This window comes from Myotis nattereri (assembly GCF_964212035.1).
Source record: "Myotis nattereri genome assembly, chromosome: 5".
Taxonomy (NCBI): Eukaryota; Metazoa; Chordata; class Mammalia; order Chiroptera; family Vespertilionidae; genus Myotis; species Myotis nattereri.
The window spans coordinates 5,097,136-5,118,966 of record NC_138080.1 but is presented as its reverse complement, the minus strand read 5'-3'; the positions used below and the strand labels follow the sequence as shown (position 1 = coordinate 5,118,966).

General features: G+C 39.2%; 1 protein-coding gene across 1 annotated transcript in view; it reads left to right on the top strand.

The window, feature by feature from the left end:
• Nucleotides 1-21,245, top strand: part of CNOT6 (CCR4-NOT transcription complex subunit 6) — a gene marked incomplete at its 5' end in the record, with an annotated part of 38,083 nt that extends 16,838 nt beyond the window's left edge. The window contains 8 exons of the mRNA XM_081091926.1: nt 2,489-2,593; nt 2,675-2,743; nt 3,964-4,121; nt 4,697-4,851; nt 5,429-5,583; nt 6,691-6,930; nt 14,454-14,656; nt 18,530-21,245. Coding sequence (XP_080948052.1) covers nt 2,489-2,593; nt 2,675-2,743; nt 3,964-4,121; nt 4,697-4,851; nt 5,429-5,583; nt 6,691-6,930; nt 14,454-14,656; nt 18,530-18,742 — 1,298 coding nt within the window. The 3' untranslated portion in view covers nt 18,743-21,245. The remainder of the gene's footprint in view (nt 1-2,488; nt 2,594-2,674; nt 2,744-3,963; nt 4,122-4,696; nt 4,852-5,428; nt 5,584-6,690; nt 6,931-14,453; nt 14,657-18,529) is intronic.
• Between the last annotated feature and the right edge of the window lie 586 nt (nt 21,246-21,831).

Sequence of the window (21,831 nt, the reverse complement as noted above, 5' to 3'; positions counted from 1 at the left end):
GTGTGTGTTTTGTCAAAATTTTCTTTTTCTTTACTGAGTATTTTTTCATTTATCTCAGGCATGTTTTTCATGCTTGCTGTGTTTTTATCAGATCGTTCTAATAACGATTGGAATCTTACATCTGTCTTTTTTCATTCAATTTGAAATCTTCCTGCTTCTTGGTATAATGAGTAATTTTTCACTTGAAACTGGACATATTCATAGTATGTTGTGTTAATTTAAATCTTCTGGTTTTGCTGGCTTTCTCTAACACTGCACTGGCAGGGAAAGTTAGGGACACTATCTCCTTACTGCCAAAGGAGGTAGGAGTTCAGATTCCCCCTAGCCTCTGTTGAGGGTCACATGCATGGAGGTGGCAGTTTGGCTTTCTGTGTGGTCTCCATAGTTACTGCATTGAGGTGACCTCATTACTGCTGGGCAATTATAAAAATCTTGCCTCTCCTTGGCCTCCTCTAACATCCCCAGAAGGGATGTGGAGAGCCGCCCCTTTACTGTGGGTTGAGCTGACACCACAGGATGGAGGAGGAAGTCTTAGTACCCAGAGGGGATAAAAGTCCCAGCTACCTACTTGGGGCTCCTCTTTACTTTCTCACAAGTTTCTTTGGTGTCTAGCAGAAGCAGAGCTGTTATTATCCAAAGGTTTTGTCTTGTTAGGCTGTGCTTTCCTGGTCCTTTGGCTTTTGTTGGGATTTTTTTTTTTTTTTCTGCACATGATGGTGTTTCTGTGTTGCTGGCTTCCTCAGTTCCGCATTTGGGATATATGGGACAAAAATTAAGCCCATGGAGTTCACCACTAAATGTTTCTTAGGTCCGGGTTCTCTACCGTTCTGCCTTCTCACCACATTTCAGTCTTATGTTTGTTTATACATAAGACACAGGCATTTTATTTGTGCTTAACAGGAAGAATAGGGGAAAGTATGGCTACTTTCCAGAAGCGACTTCTTTTATTCACGTCAAGAACATGTTTTAATTTCAGAATTGTGTTGTTCTTAACTTGACCCTGTGTACATGGGTGGGCAAAAGTAGGTTTACAGTTGTGAGTATGCAAAATAGTTTATTCTTGTATTATTTATTAATTTTTGTATTATAACTGTACACCTACTTTTGCCAACCCTTATATATAGGGTGTCCCCCAAAAATGTATACACACTTTGAATAACTATAAAGGCAGTGTTTAGTAACATACATTTCTTTTTCAAAATGTAATAGAATCTACAGACATTGTATATACATGTGGGAGGGAGGGAACACCCTGTATTACTTTTTCAGGCAATGAAGAGCAGATTAATTTGACATTTAAATGAATTCCAAAAAGCAAGCATTCATTGGGGGAAACACACCATTTGGCTTCATCTGCATTTATTAGAGTCACATATAGATGCTGTGTGGGGGTGGTTTTTAGTTTATTAAGAAAGATTTTAGAAGGGAGAATCACATAGTTATAAGTAGTAGTTGCCTCTAAATATTTTGCACTAGAAAGTAGTAAAAAGATAATGTTATTCTTGGTGTAGTTATAATGAGCTGCTTACATGGTACTGAGACGTTTTTAGTTGACTTCATTTTCTCAAGCTTTCTTTAACAAGTGGTTACAGCAACTCTCAGGTTATGACTATACCTGAGGATTGTGACTAAAAATTTCAGAGCTTTGGTCACTATCAAGGACTGTACACATGTGATACTGCTGTAACTTGTCCTCCTGCAAAGACATACTCTACACTTATAGGAGCACATTTTTACTGTTATAATTCTTAGAATCCTAGAATATTAAAATTAAAGAGATCTTATATGTTAATTAATGTCAAAAATAATTTGGGAACTTCTATAACAGGGGTAACTCAGCTGTTATGAAGGATACTCGACTATCTCAAGAGCAGGGCATTTCATCTTAAATAGTTTTAATGTTTACCAACCTCCTATGTGCATAAGAAGTCCCTCTGAGAGGATTGAGGCTCTTGCTTTTGTTTTCATTTGTGTCACTTAAGAAATAGTTGTTGAATTTACAGATGGATCACAGCCCTGGGTTTTTTCCCCTTCTTTAGTGACAATCTTGTCTGCCTTATCTTGTTACTTTATTCAGTAGAATTTTTTTTAAATCTAGGGGCCAGACTACATATGTTTTTTAGGAAATTTCTTGTTATTATATTGGCTATTATTTTCCCTTGCCCAGTCCTTCTCCACACTCTTTCCCAATCCACTTTCACTTGCTTCAGATCATTATGAAAGTATTGATAAGGCAGGGCACTATGAGGTATCTTCTACATTGGCATCATCCATTAATAATAAGTTTTGGATACCTCTGTAGAAGATGGTGTAAATTCTACTCTTCACATAAAAAAAATATATATATATATTTTTTTCTGGTTTGGTATGTTACTAGTGACTATATGCATTGTTATAGATGACCGGATAACTTAGGTATGTTTTACCATTTTAAAATATTTTAGTACTTGACTTGGTTTTATTTTATCCATTTTAAAAATATTTCCAGGAAATCCACTTACCCTGGATATATTGAACCTCTATCAGGAACCAGATGGAACAAAAAGGCTACTTAACTACTTGCTTGATAATTTGGCAGGTACTGCAAAAAGAAGTAAGTGGTCATTTATTTAAACCATTTTTTTAGGAAGACATGTAAGAATATTGCTTAATTTTGTGTTTAATATTCTACTAGTTTCAACAGAACAACCACCTCCAAGATCTTGGATTATGTTACAAGAACCAGACAGAACAAGACCAACTGGTTGGTAGCCTTATTTTTTAACGCTTATTTTTTTTTGATATTTATAAACCTAACAATATTGTTGCCGTGCTTTAGATTATAGGCAGTGTAACAGTAGAGTGCTTATACTTAATCTGGTCTGGGAATTAATAATAAAGACTTAATTCTTGCTCACCTGGCCTCTCTGTCACCCTATAAAAAGTATGCTATACAGCAGTGCTCCTCGGCCAGAGGTGATTTTATTCCCCAGCGTCCACTTGGCAATTATCTGGAAGTATCTCTTGGTTGTCACACTGGGGAAGTGCTCCTGGCATCTCCGAGATGCTACTAAGTACCCTGCAGTGCACAGCCCCCACAGTGCAGAGTTTATTCACAGGATCAGTAGTGCTACTGTTAAGAACCTTTCTGATAAAGTATTGATCAAATTCAGTTATAATGAATATACAAAAATCTTTTTATATTGGAAGTTTCTAAACCCTAGTATGTTCCAGATGTAATTGATAATTCAAAATTGAAAGATAGCCAAAACTTACTTGAGAGTGAAATTGAATTAATGAATTCTGATTTTCTTTTAACTTAAATTGAATGAAAATAATTTGAGCTCAGCCAGTGTGCTCAGTGGTTGAGCGTCAGCCCATGAACTAAGAGGTTGCTGGTTTGATTCCCTGTCAGGGCACATGCCTGGGTTGCAGGCTTGATCCCCAGTGGGGGGTGTGCAGGAGGCAGCCAGTTGATGATGTCTCTCTCTCATTGATGTTTCTGTCTATCACTCTCCCTTCCTCTCTCTCCAAAATTCAATAAAAACATTTTTTAAAAATAAAATAATTTGGGAACTTGTAATAAGATTTGGTCTGTGATACCCCTTTCCTCTTTGTGGATTAATAATCATTGCTCTATAGAAGAAAACTAGACATGTCTATTAAGAAAAATAACTGTCAGATTTCCACATTCTGCATTAACAGAAGGAGCACAAAAATGAGGAGCCCTGGTCTTAGAGGCTGAGAGCTCAAGATCTTAGTCTTACCTTAGGAACCTTTTGTTCATACCTCTGTGGCAAGTAGTATATCATTTCATAGTTTGTTCATGTATATGTCCTTCCTCATCATTTGACTGTATTTATATTCGACTTTATTGAATATATGGAATCAATAAAGTCAAACAGCATTTAAGTGAAGACTATTGAAAATAACTGTGCTTTATTTCTGCCACGTGTTGAATAAGTAAAGTTATCTTTCCTACAGCCTTGTTTTCTGTCATGTGCTATAATGTTCTTTGTGATAAATATGCGACCCGGCAGTTGTATGGCTACTGTCCATCATGGGCACTAAATTGGGATTACAGGAAAAAGGCCATTATTCAAGAAATCCTGAGCTGCAATGCTGATATCATAAGTCTTCAGGTAAGTCATCAGAAGTGTATTTGTTTAAATTGCACAAATGCCCCAGCATTGATAAAGCAAGGTGCAACCTGGGAATGCATTCCACATTTGAAGTCACACCTTTAGCCATTCTTAAAATAGTGGCTTTTTCTGTTTTTAGTGAATCCTGGAAGAATTCACTGCCTGCTTTGTTCTGTAGCACTGTGCTGCCAAATTAAGCAAATGGGTTAAGCTGGGTTTTCAGCATTTGCTATGACAGCTTAAATACTCACCTTTCCCTTCGTAATGCCCCTGCACGCTATTTTTTAATTGGGTGGCAATGTTTCTGAAATTGTGGTATTGTCAAGGTATGATTTTGTTTTACCACCAGTGATAATAGATTAGCGCATAGTGGAAAGAGCATTAAACTTGGGTGCACAGTAACTTCAAGTTCTCAGTCCATCTCTCATAAGATACATGACCCTGGGCGTCACTTTCTGCAAATCAGCCTTTTGAGGTGATTTTAAGCTCTCAAACGACATATATATGTGTATGTAAAGTTACTGTATGTGACTGATTTTGTCTCATGAATAACTTTGCTGTTGACCATTTCTCAGGAGGTTGAAACAGAACAGTACTACAGTTTCTTTCTGGTAGAACTGAAAGGACGTGGCTATAATGGATTCTTTAGCCCTAAATCGAGAGCTCGGACAATGTCAGAACAAGAAAGAAAGCATGTTGATGGCTGTGCGATATTCTTCAAGACAGAGAAGTAAGTCATCGTCTTTTAAAAAAAGAAATGTTCTCTCTTTGCAGGGTGGGGACCAAGAGGATGGAAATCATTTGGCAAATGAGAGAATGAGGCATTCTATTATTACTTACGAAAACAGTACTTTTTACTTTAGAGGGTTTTATTTTGAATCATTAGAAATAATCTATTTTGGAGACATGTTGAAAGTGCTGCTGTTTCTTCAGGTGTTTAGTAGGGTTTAACTCCAATTGTTCATTGAAACACCTTGCATTTAATATTCCCTGCAGGATTCTTAAACCCATAATTTGGAAAACAATATTTAAAAATTACAAGATGAAATATTCCAACACAAAACCTAAACAGAAGATGACTACATTATCCTAAGTTGTAAAGGTTAAAATCAAGATGTTATCAGTAACAGACTGAGAACAACTTTAAATGGGTGTGGGAAGCATGGTGTTAAATGTGGAGGATTTTCCATAATGTGATTCACATGCCATTATATCTAAGGAAGTTTGAAAAAAACAGCATTTCCCACAAAGCTAATATCCTTATATTCCCAATTTTATGTGTGTTTGTGTGTTTGTTTTTGTTTTAGATTTACTTTGGTTCAGAAACACACTGTTGAATTTAATCAGCTAGCAATGGCAAATTCAGAAGGGTCTGAAGCTATGCTGAACAGAGTTATGACAAAAGATAACATTGGAGTTGCAGTACTACTAGAACTTCGAAAGGAATTGATTGAAAAGTCATGTGAGTGATCTCTTCACTTCCTGTAAAATTGACCTCCAAAATTTAATAGGAAAAAAGAATTCATTATGTAATAATAGTCTTGTTTAACACCTGAAGAAACTCAGTAAGAATTTAAATCATTTCTAAACTATCATATCTCATTTTCTCTACCAGAAAACTTAAGGTGAGCGAGCATTGCCAAGCAAAGCATTTCAAACCTTGAAATGCATAAAGCTCCCAAGAATTTTTCACATAAAAGAAAGGTTGAAGTAATAATTAGTTAAAATAACTGTTCAGAGAGAACTCCGTGCACTTCTGTAATTTCTTGGCAGCAAGGATATTCTGTAAGCAAACTTCTCTTCCTGACCCACTTGTAATCATAATTTTAAAGGTCTCAAGTTTTGGAGAAATCAACCACTTATTTCAAGTTAAATAAGAGTGGCATTCATGCTGAGAACTGAAATTTCTGTCATAGGAACAGTTGGAACTGGGGTTATTTAACCTGAAGGATAGGAAGATGGAACTTAGTGACCATCATAAATACAGCTAAGGAAAAGAGTAGATTTAATTTTGTGAAGCTTGATTTAGTACATCTGAATTAAGACCAGAAGTTTCAAGGAGACACAACTATTTAAAAACCAAGCTGATCCAAATAAAATGGGCTGTTTTTGATCAAGTAATGAATGCCCTAAGTTACAAGTACACAACCTGAGGTTTAAATGACTATTTCTCAGGTTTGTTGTAGGCTAGATTAAGTCATTATGTGAGAGATTATTAGGTCAGTTTTATTTATTTATTTTTTTAATATATTTTATTGATTTTTTTTTTTAGAGAGAGAGAGAGGAAGGGAGAGGGATAGAGAGTTAGAAACATCAATGAGAGAGAAACATCAATCAGCTGCCTCCTACTGGGGATGTGCCGGCAACCAACGTACATCCCCTTGACCAGAATCGAACTTGGGACCTTTCAGTCCGCAGGCCGACGCTCTATCCACTGAGCCAAACCGGTCAGGGCTATTAGGTCAGTTTTAGAGTCCTTTTTTATTCCTAAGACTCTGAGATATTTTTGCTTTTAGGCTCTGTAAGAATATGTGGGTTGATAGAGGGGTTCTGTCTGTTTTCTTTTTAGCTAATACAGCAGGAAAGCCACATCTTGGGACAGAAAAACAACTTATTCTCGTGGCTAATGCTCATATGCATTGGGACCCTGAGTACTCTGATGTGAAGTTAGTTCAAACGATGATGTTTCTCTCAGAAGTGAAGAACATTATTGATGAAGCCTCACGAAGCCTCCACTCGAGCGCATTGGGAGAATTGGGAAATATTCCACTGGTGTTGTGTGCAGATCTTAATTCTTTGCCAGACTCTGGTAAGAAAAGAATGTTCGTCTATGTAGAATGCTTTTTGACTTCAATGTTTTTGTAACGTATTGTTTCTGATATTCCATATTTAGTGAAAACAAATTCAGTTTGTAATGGCAGCTGTGAATCAAGTTTAAAAATTTTTTTGGAGTAGGGGGACCATTTTGAAAATGAAATAGTATTATGAAACCTCAGGAGGAAGGACATTAATCATCTTTGAGAAACACATAGGTAATAACTTGGAATAACTCATTAAAGAACATGTCATTTTGTTTTATTATCCCCAGGATATACAGGTGTTGTTGGCAAAAGTGGGTTTACAGTTGTTCGTATGGAAAATAGTACAATAAGTAATACAAGAATAAGCTCTGGTTTTTTTTGTTGTTGTTTTTTTTTATATATATTTTATTGATTTTTCACAGAGAGGAAGGGAGAGAGATAGAGAGAGTTAGAAACATCGATGAGAGAGAAACATCGATCAGCTGCCTCTTGCACATCCCCCACCGGGGATGTGCCCGCAACCCAGGTACATGCCCTTGACCGGAATCGAACCCGGGACCTCTCAGTCCGCAGGCTGACGCTCTATCCACTGAGCCAAACCGGTTTCGGCAAGCTCTGTTTTGTGTACTCACAATTGTAAGCCTACTTTTGCCTACCCCTGTATATAATCCAGACTGAAAGGGTTGTAAGACAGCCTCTTTGGAATTCCAACATGTAATATGATGCAGTTTAAATTTGACCATATATTACAGGATCTCAAATTTTGGTAGGCTTGATTAGAAAAATCGACTTGGGGTGGAAATTGAAATTCTTCATTTACATAGATCAGGCAAGTGATTTTAACAAAAAAGAATAGGGATTTTTATTTTTATCACAAAGTAGAAGAATACAGAAAGCCATATTCTTGAAAACTTTTCCATAGATGGTACAGTGAATAAACCATCCTATATAATAAAAGGCTAATATGCAAATAGACCAAACAACAGAACAACCGGTCGCTATGATGCGGACTGTCCACCAGGGGGCAGATGCTCAAAGCAGGAGCTGTCTCCTGGTGGTTAGTGCGCTCCCACAGGGGGAGTGCTGCTCAGCTAGAAGCCAAGCCAGGCTTACAGCTGGCGAGCACAGCAGTGAGGAGCCTCTCTTGCCTCCGCGGCAGTGCTAAAGATGTCCAACTGCCAGCTTAGGCCCGCTCCCACCGCTTAGGCGGACATCCCCCAAGGGGTCCCAAACTGCGAGAGGGTGCAGGCCGGGCTAAGGGACCCCACTCTCCCACCCCCAACTCACAAATTTCATGCACCGGGCCTCTAGTAACCCTTATAATATCAAATCTAACTACACTCAAACCTCATTTCTTGAACATCTCCCCATCTCCACCAAATTGTTCACAGAAAAAATGTCTCCATTGTCGGGTTTTATAGACCTGACAACCCTTTCATGCTGAATGGGTTAATGGTTAAAAGCATTCTCTCCAGCATGACAAAAAGGAGAGAATGCTTTAAAACATAAAAACGGCATCAGAAGTGCTAATGTTGCTAAGGGTGTGAAAGAAGCAATGATCACAGGCCACTGACGGGATCGAAATCCTGTTGTTGATTTGGATAAACAAAAGCAGTGAGTGAGTGACAGCCTTCTGCAGGCAGTGCTCTGTGAACAAGCAGAGATGCTTCGTGCTGACCTATCAGAAGACACCCCTGGAACAAGTGCTGAGAGTGATTCCTTTAAGGCTAGTGGTGGGTGGTTTGATAAATTTAAGAAAAAAAGTTTGTTTATAGATTAGACATGTACTTTATATAAGAAAGGTTAAAATGGAATCATTTGGGAGTCTGGAATAGGTTCGTTCAATTTACATTATTTCTAATGAGAAAAAGTGATTCCGTTTTCGAGCAAATCACTTCTCGAACAGCCTTTTGGAACGAAGTAAGTTCGAGAACCAATGTATTTCCTTATTTTGTATTTCAACTCCTTCTATCTAAGATTCATAATTCTTTAGTCTATCTCATCAAGCTATCTGGGGATTACTAGGACTGAAGCAGTTGAGGATTATCCCTTGGCAATTTCTCTAACATGCCTACCACCCTGTTCAGCTACAAAGTATCCTAGGGGCAAAGAGAGACTTGCAAAATCATACAGATTTAAAAATCCATTTCAGTGTTAAAAAACAATATTTTTCCAATTGAAAAATGGGCAAAGGACCCAAATAGACACTTCTCCAAAAAGGATATACAAATGGCCAATAGACATATGAAAAAATGTTCAAGGTCACTAATCATCAGAAAGATGGAAATTAAAACTACAATGCGGCATTGCCTCACACCTGCCAGAATGGCTCCCATCAAGAAATCAACAAACAGCAAGTGTTGGTGAGCATGTGGAGAAAAGGGAACCCAAGTACACTGCTCGTGGGAATGCAGACTGGTGCAGCCACTGTGACAAAAGTCTGCAGTTCCTCAGAAAATTAAAAATGGAGCTGCCTTTTGACCTAGCCATCCCACTTCTAGGAATATATCCTAAGAAACCCAAAACACCAACCTGAAATATATTCACCCCTATGTTTATAGCAGTGTTCTTTATAATAGCCAAGATCTGGAAACAACCCAAGTTCCCATCAGTGGATGAATGGATAAAAAGCTGTGTTGAAAACCAAGATGGCGGCATAGGTTAACGCCGGAGTTTGCTGCCTCGAACAACCACTTCAAAAATACAACTAAAAGGCAGAACAGACATCATCCAGAACCACAGGAAGGCTGGCTGAGTGGAAGTTCTACAACTAGGAGGAAAGAGAATAGCATACCGAGACTCAGAGGAGGCGCAGTGCTGAAGTCAAATACTAAGGTGTGGAGGTGCGCGCGGAGTGGGCTGACGGCTGAGGGCGCGGTTATCTGTTTCAATCGGGAGGGAGTCTCAGGCTCTGAGCTCCAGTTCCAGGTTAGTCTCTAGGGACCCAGACTCAAACGGGAGAAGCGGGACTGTCTGGCATCGGTCGGAACCCGAGGGCAGCTTTCTCTCTGAGGTTTGCAGGGTTGCTGGGACACCGAGAGGCAGAGCCTCTGGGGACGGGACTGAGAGCAGCCATAACTGCTCCCTCTGACTGCCCTGCCCTGTTGATCCCTTGGGACCCGCCCCGCCCAAGCCCTGCACAGAGGCATTTGCCAGATAGCCTCAGGCAAAGGCTAGATTAGCACCTCCCTAGAGGACAGAAGTTCTCCCACTGCAGACACAGCTGATTCTCACAGCCAGTTGGCCTGGAGGTCAAATCCCTCCCAGTGATACCTACAACAATCAAGGCTTAGCTACAACAAGACTGTGCACAAAGACCACAAGGGGGTGCACCAAGAGTGTCTACCTCAGGTAACTGGGACACTTAGCACAGAAAGCCACTCTATCGACACAGCGAAGCATAAAATATGCCGAGACAAAGAAACAGGACACAAATGACAGAACTGGAGGAAAGCAGGCTGCTGGATATAGAATTCAAAACCACACTTTTGAGGTCTCTCAAGCGTCTTCTAGAGACTGCCGATAAACTTAATGAGATGTACAAGAAATCTAATGAGACCCTCGAGGTTGTGATAAAGGACCAATTAGAAATTAAGCATACACTGACTGAAATAAAGAATATTATACAGAATCCCAACAGCAGACCAGAGGAGCGCAAGAATCAAGTCAAAGATTTGAAATGCGAAGAAGCAAAAAACACCCAACTGGAGAAGCAAAATGAAAAAAGAATCCGAAAATACGAAGATAGTGTAAGGAGCCTCTGGAACAGCTTCAAGCGTACCAACATCCAAATTATAGGGGTGCCAGGAGATGAGAGAGAGCAAGATATTGAAAACCTATTTAAAGAAATAATGACAGAAAACTTCCCCTACCTGGTGAAAGAAATAGACTTACAACTCCAGGAAGCGCAGAGAACCCCAAACAAAAGGAATCCAAAGAGGACCACACCAAGACACATCATAATTAAAATGCTAAGAGCAAAAGACAAAGAGAGAATCTAAAAAGCAGCAAGAGAAAGACAGTCAGTTACCTACAAGGGAATACCCATAGACGACTGTCAGCTGATTTCTCAACAGAAACTTTGCAGGCCAGAAGGGAGTGGCAAGAAATATTCAAAGTGATGAATGCCAAGAACCTACAACCAAGATTACTTTATCCAGCAAAGCTATCATTCAGAATTGAAGGTCAGATAAAGAGCTTCACAGATAAAGAAAAGCTAAAGGAGTTCATCACCACCAAACCAGTATTATATGAAATGCTGAAAGGTATCCTTTAAGAAGAGGAAGAAGAAGAAAAAGGTAAAGATACAAATTATAAACAACAAATACACATCTATCAACAAGTGAATCTAAGAATCAAGTGAATAAATAATCTGATGAACAGAATGAACTGGTGATTTTAATAGAATCAGGGACATAGAAAGGGAATGGACTGACTATTCTTGGGGGGGAAAGGGGTATGGGAGATGCGGGAAGAGACTGGACAAAAATCGTGCACCTATGGATGAGGACAGTGGGTGGGGAGTGAGGGCGGAGAGTGGGGCGGGAACTGGGAAGAGGGGAGTTATGGGGGGAAAAAAGAGGAACAAATGTAATAATCTGAACAATAAAGATTTAATTTTTAAAAAAAAGCTGCGGTAGATTTACACTACGGAATGACATGTGGCTGTAAAAAAAAGAAGAAACTCATAACGGTTGTGACAGCATGATTGAAACTGGAGAGTATTATTCTAAGTGAAATAAGCCAGTCAGAGAAAGACAAATGCCATATGATCTCACTTATATGTGGAATCTAATGAACAAAATAAGCTGTTGAACAAAATAGGACCATAGGCATGGGTACATGGAATAGACTGGCAGATCTCAAAGTTGAGGGTGGGGTGGGGACTGGAAGAAATTAACCTAAGAACATATATACTTAGCCCATTGACACAGACAGCAATGTGATGAAGGCTGATGGGAGGTGGGCAAAAAGGGGAGACAGACAAAGATGGGGGGAAACGGGGACACCTGTAATAGTGTCAACAATTTTAAAAAACCAACAGTATTTTAATAGCAAACACAGGGAAAATCTCCAACCTTGCTAAATTTTTTAAAATATATTTTTTATCCCTAGCTAGTTTAGCTCAGTGGGTAGAGCGTCAGCTGCAGAGTGAAGGGTCCCAGGTTTGATTCCTGTCAAGGGCACATGCCCAGGTTGTGAGCATCCAAGAGGCAGCTGATCAATGATTCTCATCATTGATGTTTCCCTCTCCCTTCCTCTCTGAAATCAATAAAAATATATTTAGTAAATAAATAAATAAGGCAACATGAATACTACCCTATTTCTTTTTAAAAGTGTATATTTATTTCAGAGGAAATGGGAGAGAGAGAGAGAGAGAGAGAGAGAGAGAGAGAGAGGAAGGAGAGAGAAATATCAGTGATGAGAATCATTGATTAGCTGCCTCTTGGACGCCCCATACTGGGAATTGAGCCTATAACCTGGGCATTTGCCCTAACCTGGAATCAAACCATGACCTCTTGGTTCATAGGTAGATAGATGCTCAACCACTGAGCCACTCTGGTTGGGCCAGCCTTGCTAATTAAATGGAAACTAAAATGTTTGTTGAGCTCATCTTGTGCTTAGGAAATTGGGGAAATAGTGTTCAGGGATGGTGAACTTGCTTTGTAACTAACTGGTGGTATTCTCTTTCATAGTTGCCACTATCCTATCTAATAATAGACAAAGATTGAAATTGACCGTACCTTTGCTACTCCTCCCATTCGCTAATCAGTGAGATATGCAAATTAACCAACAAAGATGCGGTTAATTTTCATACGTAGGCGCGAAGCGGCAGAGTGAAGACTGGAGGCGCCTTCGCTGCCGGGTGCCAGAGGAAGACCGGTGCCAGCAGCCAGGGGGAGGGAAGGCCTATTGCACGAATCTTTTCGTGCAACAGGCCTCTAGTATGTAATAGGACAATGAATCCTAGCCTTGGTATTTTATGCCAAGTAAATAATTTAGCCTAAGTAGAAATCTACAGTCTAAGATGTTGATTATGGTGTTAATTCTTTTTAAAAAGTAGAAACAGGCCGACTTCTTAAAAAAGGAAAGGAGCCGAAACCGGTTTGGCTCAGTGGATAGAGCATCGGCCTGGGGACTGAAGGGTCCCAGGTTCGATTCCCAGGCATGTACCTGGGTTACGGGCACATCCCCAGTGGGGGGTGTGCAGGAGGCAGCTGATCGATGTTTCTCTCTCATCGATGTTTCTAACTCTCTATCTCTCTCCCTTCCTCTCTGTAAAAAATCAATAAAAAATATATAATGAAAAAAAAAAAAGGAAAGGAAACTAGTTTTAATAAAAGTTATGCTCCAGCTCTGCCTGTTGTATTGTATAACCATTTAAAAAAGGTAGTCCTAGCCAGTTTGGCTCAGTGGATAGAGTGTCGGCCTGCAGACCAAAGGGCCCCAGGTTCAATTCCAGTCAAGGGCACATGCCTGGGTTGTGGGCTTGGTCCAAAATGCAAGAGGCAGCCAATCAGTGATTCCCTCTCATCATTGATCTTTCTCTCTCTCTATTCCTCTCCCTTTCTCTGTGAGATTAATAAAAATATATTTTAAAAATAAATAAAAATAATGAAAAAGGTAATTCAGTGTAGCTCAGTGGTTGAGTGTCGACCTATGAACCAGGAGGTCATGGTTCAATTCCTAGTTAAGACATATGCCCGGGTTGTGGAATTGATCCCCATTATGGGGCGGGCAGGAGGCAACAGATCAGTGATTCTCTCCCGTCATTGATGTTTCTTTCCCTCTCCCTTCCTCTCTGAAATAAATAAATATATATTTTTAAAGGTAGTTGAGACTACACATAGTTCATGTGAAACAGTAAAGCGAAGAATAAAATATTCAGTATACTATGATTAAAACCATGTACAAATGATTTAAAAATATTTTTATTCATTTCAGAGAGGAAGGGAGAGATAGAAACATCAATGAAAGAGAATCATCCATCAGCTGCCTCCTTCAGGCCCCACACTGGGGACCTAGCCCACACCCCGGGCATGTGCACTAAGAATTGAACCGTGATCTCCTGGTTCATAGGTTGACGCTCAAGCACTGAGCCATGCCGTCTGGGCATGTACAAATGGATTTAGACAAGTTCTGGCAAATGTAAAAACCCATTTTATTTTAATTTTATTTTTTTATGTGCCTCAGACATGAAACAGCTCTGGCCACTGACATAGGCATCAAACTAGGATGAACTAAGGACTATACATCTCCTTTGCCCCTGATTGATATAAGAGCAACGCCACCAATCAGGTGTCTCATTGCCAGGGATTCAATACCCATTTTAAAAAGTGGGAAGATTTTAGAAAGTATAATATAAAACTACTTACAATTGAATTATCTTTTTAGTTATTTTTTTTATTATTATTATTAGTTAAGGTATTACAAATGTGTCCTCATCCCCCCCATTAACCCCCAATAGTTATGTTTTATATAGCATACGTTATACTTGACCTTGTAAAAAGTCCATTTATTTTCATTCTAGGTGTTGTAGAATATTTGAGCACTGGTGGAGTAGAAACAAATCATAAAGACTTTAAGGAACTGAGATATAACGAAAGTCTTATGAACTTTAGCTGTAATGGCAAAAATGGGACAACCAATGGAAGGATCACTCATGGTTTCAAGTTAAAGAGTGCCTATGAGAGTGGCCTGATGCCTTACACCAATTACACGTTTGATTTCAAGGTGAGTTTTGAAATTAGTAAACTTGTAAAAACTTTATTTTTAAAGGAGAGTCTTATTACTTTGTCAAGTCTTTAAAATGTGAATATTTGTTCAGTTTAGGCCATCTTGAGTTGGTTTACAGAAATATTCTAGATAACTTAGAATTATTTCTGGTGTAAGAAATCAGATGAAATAATAATAATAGTAAATCCTGAGTTAACTGTCTCATCCTTTGGGGCCAATTATGTTTCTTATAGACATTGCAAAGCTGGATTTGCCATACCACAGGCCCTCATATAATGTCACGTCATTTTTTTTTTTATTATTAAATCTTTATTGTTCAGATTATTACATTTGTTCCTCTATTTTCCCCCCATAACTCGCCTCCTCCCAGTTCCCACCCCACACTCCGCCCTCACTCCCCACCCACTGTTCTCATCCATAGGTGCACGATTTTTGTCCAATCTCTTCCCGCATCCCCCACACCCCTTACCCCTCCAAGAATAGTCAGTCCATTCCCTTTCTATGTTTCTGATTCTATTATAATCACCAGTTCATTCTGTTCATCAGATTATTTATTCACTTGATTCTTAGATTCACTTGTTGATAGATGCATATTTGTTGTTCATAATTTGTATCTTTACCTTTTTTTTCTTCTTCCTCTTCTTAAAGGATACCTTTCAGCATTTCATATAATACTGGTTTGGTGGTGATGAACTCCTTTAGCTTTTCTTTATCTGTGAAGCTCTTTATCTGACCTTCAATTCTGAATGATAGCTTTGCTGGATAAAGTAATCTTGGTTGTAGGTTCTTGGCATTCATCACTTTGAATATTTCTTGCCACTCCCTTCTGGCCTGCAAAGTTTCTGTTGAGAAATCAGTTGACAGTGATATGGGTATTTCCTTGTAGGTAACTGAGTTTCTTTCTTTTGCTGCTTTTAAGATTCTCTCTTTGTCTTTGCTCTTGGCATTTTAATTATGATGTGTCTTGGTGTGGTCCTCTTTGGATTCCTTTTGTTTGGGGTTCTCTGCGCTTCCTGGAGTTGTAAGTCTATTTCTTTCACCAGGTAGGGGAAGTTTTCTGTCATTATTTCTTCAGATAGGTTTTCAATATCTTGCTCTCTCTCATCTCCTGGCACCCCTATAATTCGGATGTTGGTACGCTTGAAGCTGTCCCAGAGGCTCCTTACACTATCTTCGTATTTTCGGATTCTTTTTTCATTTTGCTTCTCCAGTTGGGTGTTTTTTGCTTCTTCGTATTTCAAATCTTTGACTTGATTCTTGCGCTCCTCTGGTCTGCTGTTGGGATTCTGTATAATATTCTTTATTTCAGTCAGTGTATGCTTAATTTCTAATTGGTCCTTTATCACAACCTCGAGGGTCTCATTAGATTTCTTGTACATCTCATTAAGTTTATCGGCAGTCTCTAGAAGACGCTTGAGAGACCTCAAAAGTGTGGTTTTGAATTCTATATCCAGCAGCCTGCTTTCCTCCAGTTCTGTCATTTGTGTCCTGTTTCTTTGTCTCGGCATATTTTATGCTTCGCTGTGTCGATAGAGTGGCTTTCTGTGCTAAGTGTCCCAGTTACCTGAGGTAGACACTCTTGGTGCACCCCCTTGTGGTCTTTGTGCACAGTCTTGTTGTAGCCAAGCCTTGATTGTTGTAGGTATCACTGGGAGGGATTTGACCTCCAGGCCAACTGGCTGTGAGAATCAGCTGTGTCTGCAGTGGGAGAACTTCTGTCCTCTAGGGAGGTGCTAATCTAGCCTTTGCCTGAGGCTATCTGGCAAATGCCTCTGTGCAGGGCTTGGGCGGGGCGGGTCCCAAGGGATCAACAGGGCAGGGCAGTCAGAGGGAGCAGTTATGGCTGCTCTCAGTCCCGTCCCCAGAGGCTCTGCCTCTCGGTGTCCCAGCAACCCTGCAAACCTCAGAGAGAAAGCTGCCCTCGGGTTCCGACCGATGCCAGACAGTCCCGCTTCTCCCGTTTGAGTCTGGGTCCCTAGAGACTAACCTGGAACTGGAGCTCAGAGCCTGAGACTCCCTCCCGATTGAAACAGATAACCGCGCCCTCAGCCGTCAGCCCACTCCGCGCGCACCTCCACACCTTAGTATTTGACTTCAGCACTGCGCCTCCTCTGAGTCTCGGTATGCTTTTCTCTTCCTTCTAGTTGTGGAATTTCCACTCAGCCAGCCTTCCTGTGGTTCTGGGTGATGTCTGTTCCGTCTTTTAGTTGTATTTTTGAAGTGGTTGTTCGAGGCAGCAAACTCCGGTGTTTACCTATGCCGCCATCTTGGTTTCTCCCCCTACAGATTCTTTTCAATCATTTTTTTCAACATCATTTCATTATAATGTTGATGAGATGCCATGGGAACGTAACTCTTGTATATATCAACAGCCTCTGGTAAAATTAATTTCATTCTCTGTTGTTTCGCTTAAAGTTGCAGAACTATCTAGTCATTAAGTAAGGACTTACTGTATCTAATTTGGTGTCAGTTGGGGTGAGGCGTTCCACCTCATGTTAAACAAACTGAAACCTACTCTTGAGTGCTAAAATGTGGTTTATTGTTGGCCATTTTTAAGTTGCTAAAATATATATATATGCCTTAATGTTGACAGCTTACAGTGTGGATACTTTCCTTAGTGAGTCTCTTTATTTTTAGTATCAGCGGTTATTTAGGGTTTGTGTTCCTTTTGCATTTCTGCTTTCTTGTATCCTAGTTTTCCACTTCTAACCTGATGGAACATGAATCGTTCAGGTTAGATTATTAGAGTGCAAATACTAGTGTTAACTGGTTCCTAATTTTGGTGGGGAGGGCTCTTTAGACTCTTTAAAAGAAACTGTTGAAAACCATGGTAGTTTTTTATTTGACTTTGGGGGATCCCCAGTACTGTAGGTAATTATTATTTAGTCCTGGTAACAGATGCGTGTGTCCAGTTGAAGAGAGATTAGAGTAGACTCTAGGAAAACTGACACGTAAATGACAAAAACCATAGAGGGGGAAACGAGGACTCTGGGAGCTTACCTGCCAAGGAAATCAGGCCTTTCTAGGAAAGGGTAGTGGTGGGTGACCTTCAGAAAGATGCTGGTGAGGGGTGCTTCCCGGAGTGGTGAGGCAGTAAAAGCTAACTTGGAGATTCTTATTTCAGAAGCTTGATTGAAGAAGTGCGGGTAATAACTCAAAGGTGGGCGAGATTAGGGATTTTTTTTTCTTCGTTCGTGCTAGTGATGTAGAGATAGGAAGGAGACCTTTGAATATATTTAAATATTTTGGGCCAAGAACATGTAAAGGTGCTTAGCTGTGTGCCTGGTGCTGCAGGACGTGCAGGGCTGGACAGCCTGGTCTCAGCCACATGAGTAGGTATGTAGTAGGGCACACATCAGCAAGGGAAGAGAAGCGGAGGTGGTGGGAGGTACCAGTGAGCTATGAAGATCTTTAGAAAGTGATTGAGGTCCACACTTGAAGGCTGAGAAGGATTACCCAGATGACAAGTAGAAGAAAGTGTTCGGGCAGGGAGTGCAGCCTGTGTGAAAGCTGTGGGGCTGGGAAGAGACGGGCACGTGCAAAGAATGTTTATCCCCCGCCCCCCCTCAAAAAAAAGAGCTAGTCTGGCGAAGGGGTAGTGAGGAAAGAGAAGCAGAAGCCATATCACGAAAGATGCTTTATGTCTTATTAAAAATTTTGAAAGGATCCAGGTAGGAAAATGAATGGTTGCCATGCTAAAGTCTTCATTCTGCAAGGTTTGACATTTGGGGGACCATTTGGCTCAGGTGGTACTGCCTCTTCCCACATGCTAATGAAGTTTTTACAAAACATGCCTGAAAGGGTATGTCTTGAGATCTTTCGGTATTTCAGTGTTATCTTATTTTTTTTTATTTCCTTCTGATTTTTCAGGGTATAATTGACTACATCTTCTACTCTAAGCCTCAGCTGAACACATTAGGCATTCTGGGACCTCTGGACCACCATTGGCTAGTTGAGAATAATATCAGCGGCTGCCCACACCCACTCATCCCCTCCGACCACTTCTCACTTTTTGCACAACTGGAGCTCTTACTGCCTTTCCTGCCCCAAGTTAACGGCATTCACCTTCCTGGCAGGAGGTAGTCGAGTACCTTCAGAAGACGACCTCAATTTCACTTGTAAACTTATAAGAAAATCTGAATATCGGGGAGTGAGATATGGCCATTAGGGATTTTTTTTCTTAATGATGATTTGAGTTTTCAGTCTGATTATTTGATAAGGATATAGTGTGAAAGCCAGGTGCTAGCAACAGACAAATTCTGAGCCCAATATGCTTTATACACTGTTGGACAGGGATTGGTGTGTTTGCACCTATCTTTTAATTTGTTACCAGTAATTTTCCTGTTTCTTCTATCCAATATAATATTTTCATGCCTTGAAATAGGAAAATGTTTGAACAGCATATTCTCTTTGCACAGAAATCAGTAGTACTACTTTTTTGAGGCCAGTAATAACATCCAGAGGACATTCTTCCATACTTGACTCCCTTCTTTTTCAGACATATTTGTAAAATACAGAATTTGAATTTAGCCTTTATGATTGTATATGATCCACAGAAGACCTGATTTATGAAATTTTGTACTAAAAAAAATCAGATTTGGAAATGATTGTATTGTAAATTAAGGCTGAATTTTTGTTTTTGTGTGTGTTTTTTACACCGGTTTCATGTGTTATAAAGGCCAGCTTGTAAAAGAAGCTGCAACAGACTTTCTCTGCAGAGGAGTTGCGCTGTTAGGGTTTTCTTGGCTATTTTGTGCTACTTTGTTATTAAATGGAGAACCTTACTCTTTAAACCTATTTAATGCTTAGGACATTTTTTCATGAATTCTAGGTTTTTACAAAACTATCTATCTACCAGGACAGATAAGCTGAGCAGTGGTGATCTGTAGGCATTTATGGACTGAATGTAATGATATATGTACATTCTGATATTTTTAAATCTTTAACTTTTTTTAAGTTAAAAAATTACAGCTGCTTAGGTACAGCTTTTTAACTCCTTTTTGAGACGCCTCCTGTCTATCTCCACTGTGCCTGCCTCAGTTGTTCTCACCAAACACTGCCCGTGCACGCAGAGAAAATCTGTGCGTCTTCTTTTATAGTTTTAAATACTGTTGAACACTTGTGAGGGTTTTATGGACATGCTTTTGTATGAGCTGTGACTTTTTCCCATTGTAAAGCATTGAGTATCACATTTTGGACATAGGGTGAATCCCTGGGTCTTCGCTCACCAGACCCAAGCACTCCTCCTTGGTGTCATTGCACAGTGCCGCCACCCAGGACACTACTATCATGTGAAGTCTTTTTGTTTTCCGTGTATTCCTTAGTCTCCATGTTTTTCTTTTAAAAAATCATTCCTTTTTTTTTTTTAAGTAATTTTCCGTTTATGAAACAGTATAAATGAGATGTATTTTCAAAACTGGTCCTTAAGACAATTCTTCAGATCATTTTTGAAGTGACTAAGCTATTTTAATATGTCAACCAAGATAAAAATTATATTGTACCCTGTGTATTTGCCCATAGTGCCGTTAGTAGATAAGAGATTAAAGCCAGCTTTAACTTTGCAAAGTTAACTCATATGTATTCTGGTCTCATTCATTTATTATCATCTCAAAACTAAAATTAATTCAGAGGGAACTTGGTCCAACTGCTTCTGTTTCAACTGCAGGCAAGGGAGGAAAAGAACACCATGTGAGCAGTAGGGTGAAAAATTGTTCAGTGATAATTTTTACACAGAGAATGAGTCATTTTGGATGATGGCTTAAAATTTTATGAAAAAATGTTCAACACATAAATATGCTTATTCTGTTTTTAAGAGAAAATAAAATTTACACACTGCTTAAATAAATTTTTTTTCTTTTAAAAAAATTCTCCAAAAGCTGTTGGTTGATCTTGAATTTTTGTCTGGGACCTAGTTTCTTCTTTGAGGTTTTTTAAAGATTTTGTTGTGATGGATTTTTTTATTTTTATTTTTTGTTTAAGTTGTGCTGACACCAAACACATTCAGTTTATAATCAATACATTGAGAAGTTGGTATTATTGATGTAGAACCAATGCATAACTTTTTATGGGGGTTTTGTTTTATTTTTTTGTAAAGTGTGAATAAAGGTGTGTTTACTCATTTTTCCTAAACACTGTGTTGGGAATGTGCATCATGACAGTTTCCAGAGAAGGGATCTGGAGCTGGTTGGACTGATGAAAACTTCTTTTCCTCTGACCTGCATTATGTAATAACAGGTCCAGAGAGCTTTATGGAAGGGGGAGGGGAGCGGCACTTACTCATTTTGTGTTTGTTAATGGAGGATGTATTCTTTTCATAGATGCTGGAACTAGAGTGCACTTGTTAGAAGCTAAAGGTTTGAGCTTTACAGAAAATGTCTTCATCTGTATTTGTTATTGTTATAATATATTTGAATTGAGGGGGGGCAGGATAGTATTAACATTGTTGATTCAATGGCCTGTTATGTCTTGAAAATATTTGTCCTTGCCTCTTCTAGGCATACTGCATTCTGTGGGGTCAGTTTGAACAGCTTCTCCACCTTATCGAGATAGTGATGAATTGATCCAAGAGTGTAGATTTACAACTATAACCTTCAAAAGAAAAAGAAATATTTTGGATCTGTAGGGAATCAACAGTCACACCAAAATAGACTGTGATACTTCTGTTAAGCAAGGTTTTGTGTTTTAAATATTTCTGTGTCCTGAGTAATTTTCAGTCTATACTCTCTAAAATGCAATAAAAACTAGTATGTTTTCACAGTATAGATTTTTTTTCCAGAAATTCTGTAACAAATACATTTAATGTGGTGTTGCCATAATGTAATTTCATTGTTCTTGCTGGATAAATTCATGTTATGAATGTTTTACAGAAAACTTGGACTATGTTTTCTGTTTTAATGATCAGAAAGTTGGAGGCATTCAATTCCTTGTTGTAAATCTCCTGAAGTACAGTTAACCATATTAGTGGTAATTATTTATGCTTTGAGAATTTAAATTATGTTCATTAAAATTAATTTATGGCATAATTTAAACTAAAGTTGTAGATATGAAATGTTGATTACAACTTTAATCACCCTAGAAGATAGTCAAGGAACATCTCCCAAGAAATGTGTTTTTATTTTTACCTGATTTAATGACAGCCAGGAAAGCTTATTTGAGTTAGCACTTTGAAATCT